This window comes from Montipora foliosa, unplaced genomic scaffold (assembly GCF_036669935.1).
Source record: "Montipora foliosa isolate CH-2021 unplaced genomic scaffold, ASM3666993v2 scaffold_378, whole genome shotgun sequence".
Classification (NCBI taxonomy): Eukaryota; Metazoa; Cnidaria; class Anthozoa; order Scleractinia; family Acroporidae; genus Montipora; species Montipora foliosa.
In genome coordinates, this window is record NW_027179677.1 from 237,501 (window position 1) to 241,084 (window position 3,584).

General features: G+C 38.0%; 1 protein-coding gene across 1 annotated transcript in view; it reads left to right on the top strand.

Annotated features, from left to right (window-relative positions):
- Positions 1 to 21, top strand: part of LOC137987673 (uncharacterized) — a 61,205-nt gene extending 61,184 nt beyond the window's left edge. Inside the window, exon 6 of the mRNA XM_068833745.1 lies at positions 1 to 21. This exon is cut by the window's left edge and continues 169 nt beyond it. Coding sequence (XP_068689846.1) covers positions 1 to 21 — 21 coding nt within the window.
- The last annotated feature ends 3,563 nt before the right edge of the window (positions 22 to 3,584 follow it).

Below are 3,584 nucleotides of genomic sequence, written 5' to 3' on the forward strand. Positions count from 1 at the left end.
AGGAGGAGGAAGACGAGATGAATAGGATACCTTTTATCCTTGTCAGGGAGTTGTGATAAAATCGCACTTAGCTGATTAATTTAAAAGTAAGACATGCAAAATATGCCACAAGGCATTTCATGAAAAAGGGCTTCTTTACAGGTTGTAATGAACACGAAATCAGATTTATTACTGTTATGTTATGTTATGTTATGTTATGTTACAGAGTTGTCTAAGTTACACGCCAATAGAAAGTAATATTGGGACAATCTGTCGTCATAACCAATTGCTACAAGGCATTATGTGTTCCAGCCTCGTTTTCACGTTCATGTGATCCGTTCTATTACTGTTGCGTGTCAGTTAGACCCCAATTTAAAGTATGACAATTTTTGTCGAAATTCCCCACCATTGACGATGAGGGTCACACTTTTAACTCCCCGTAAAAACTGTCGGTGCAAGTTAGAAAATTGCCGACAACTTTTGACATGTTCCCTAGGGTCCCCTTAACAAACTTAGATAGGCGGCTTTCTTTCATCAGGAAATTCCCATGGGATTACAGATGCTCCAATACTAATTCGCCCGATTTTCCAAAAGGCTTGCTACTACGTACTCAACTAATTGACATACATTTGACGAGTTGACAAGAATATGCCAAAATCGCCAGATTCGCCAATATGACTAGCCACCATATATTGAACTAATTTACATACATTTTGCGACTTGACAAGATCGCCATATTTTCCAGATTTGCCAACATGGCTGGTCACCATGTCTTGAAGTAATTTACGTACATCTGGCAATTTGATAAAATTTCGCCACAATCGCCATATTTGCCAAAATGGTAAAATTGTTAGTGATATGTTATTTTGCCAATTTTGTTATTGTTTGCATTTCTGGACATAAGTGTAAAGAATCAATGTTTGATCTTACTTAGTGAACCTTATCAGATTTATGTGTTCAGTGCCCCCAATGAGTGCCTCAGTGCTAGAAGTCTTGGCACCTTAATGAAATTCATTATTATTATCTGCAAAGAAACTATACAGGGGCGCACATTTGCTACCTAGTTGGCAGTGTAGGAAATGGTTAGGTATCATCATTCGGATTGGCGGTTTGGTACGTTATCGGTCTGGAGTTGCTAATTAAGAGATTTTGCCCCAATAAAAGTAATCATTAGCTCCTCGTCCGCTTTCTTAGCAGCTTTGATCATTATCTCATGCGCTTCACTAAAATGGGGGTGCTAAAGGAGGGTTAAAAACCCAGTTCAATCCTTGATTTCCAGGCCTCTCGCGAATTTTTGACTCATTTAGTCTTGCCACGAGTTCTCGGAGTTCTCTGTCTGCGGCAATGAAATTCGTGTTACGATCACTAACCATTTCTTGTGGTAATCCTCTTCAATACGCCACTCTTGCGAAGGCATTTAAGAGCAGCTGGCTTTAAATGTCAAGAATTCGCGGACAAATTAAAGTGAAATATCGGATTTCTTCATATTTTGTCGGGAGAAACCCTTTTGTGAACTATTATCGATCACATCAATTAAGCTTCCTAACTGACTTAGTTTTTGAGAAATCTGGCAATTGAAAACGTCAAATACCGAGATCACAACAAAAATGACCATGAAATTTACTAGGAAATTTCAGTTTTTGCGTGTTTGGGTGCACCAAATCAGTACGTCGCGATGAACCCATCTTTTACACATGGACACCTACCTTTCTTAACAACTAGAAAATGCAAACATTTTGCAAAGATAGATAAGTATACATTACATTTTTGGCAGACGAACGTTACCACGTCGAGCGGTTTGAGAAACGTCCGTAATTACATAACTTCACATGAAGAAAAAAAAAGCACAAGAAAAAAAACTATTATTAAACTATAATATATATATATAAATTGTCTTGGGCACTTAAAGCCCGACGCATTTAGAGCTCTTAACGTGAAAGGTGTTTCTAATAAAAGAACACAATGTCACCGTAACGCAATCAACAGGTTTTGGGACAATGAATTGCCTACGTGTACCGTTTAATACAACAAACTGGACAATTTCCAGCAGACGATGGATATTTTCTAGCATAACAAGAGCGCTAAAAAATGAAGTTCTGTTTACTTTTACCTAATTCTAGGAATTTATATGAAATATCACCGCTTCAATTCAGTAGGTGATGAAAGTAACAATCAATCAATTATCATACGATATGTATATACCTGTTAAACAAGGTCGTGCGTACAAAACAACTCGGAGTAAGAATTTCAATGCTACGCTTAAAAAGGTAACTTTAAAAGCGATAGACCTGTATACTTAATACAAGATTATGCGACAAAAATTTCTTTCAAGCCTATGTTTACAGAAGCATGTGGGTGACCATACAATTCAAATTTCTATTTCTATTTCTTCGATCAAACAGGTGTATCAACGAGTTTATGAGCTCAATTCTAATCAAATCCTCTACACAAAAATCAATTAATAACGAAAATACCTGGAAAATGGCGAGCCGTCTTTCTCCGATCTCTCGTGGGAATCGAACAAATCCAAGCATGTGTACATTCAGTTCATGATTCACTGTATTTTCCAGAAAGGCTGAGTGTGAGAGAGAATGAATCAAAAGCAGATCTTTCTTAAAATCCTCAGAATACTGAGTGGCTCTCACCTACTTTTCGTACAACTCTTCGCAGACGATAAAAAGAGGAACTTCGGAGAGTTTGACACCCAATAAGCTCTCTACCATTCTCGTTCCCAGAGCTGCGATCCTCTTGGCCAGCGCCTCGGATCGAGAGCTCTGGCAGGTTCCAATTTAACAGTCCGCGATTCACGGACTTCCGATCGTTCTGCGCAGTCTCGAATTTTTTTCAAAATGGCGGACCAAGGCAAATCTCTTACACGAGGCGTTGAATCATGGAATGGAAATTCTAGATTTAAGCGACATCACATTGAAAGGAAAGAAGTACGAGGGTTTGAAGCTATCTGTGCTTGTCATTGCGCCGTTAAGTACCTCAAATACACGATCAAATTTTTAAGATGAGAGAGGACTGAATTTTAAAAGGAGGTTCGGTTGACAGGAGCTAACGACAGGGATCAAGTTGCACTGAATTAAATGCTGTTAAATACATCCGAGTGATAATACTTTCGCATGGGAAATGTTCTAGGCTCTATTGAAGTAGAGACAATAATATTATAATGCGTAAGTAAACAACCTTGAAATTAGCATTTATTACTAAAAATAAATGATCACATATACTGGTAATAAATTATTTTCTTATGTTTTGCAGCTAAAAGTCTGCCTAATGGTCCTAATGGTACCAATTTTGTCTGTTGCCTAGGAATTATGTATACTTTTTTAACAACTTGTAATAATCATAATAACAACAACTTTATTTAAGTGTCAATGGATTTAGCACTAGAGAACTAATTGGGGAAACTAATGAAATTAACTCAAATCAAATATGTTTTTTGGGGATGGGGTAAAACCAGAGTACCCGGAGAAAAACCTTTCGCAATAGAGAAGAGAACCAACAAACTCAACCCACACATGACGCTGAGTTTGGGAATTGAATCCAGACCACATTGGTGGGAGGCGAGTGCTCTTACTACTGCGCCAACCCTGCTCCCT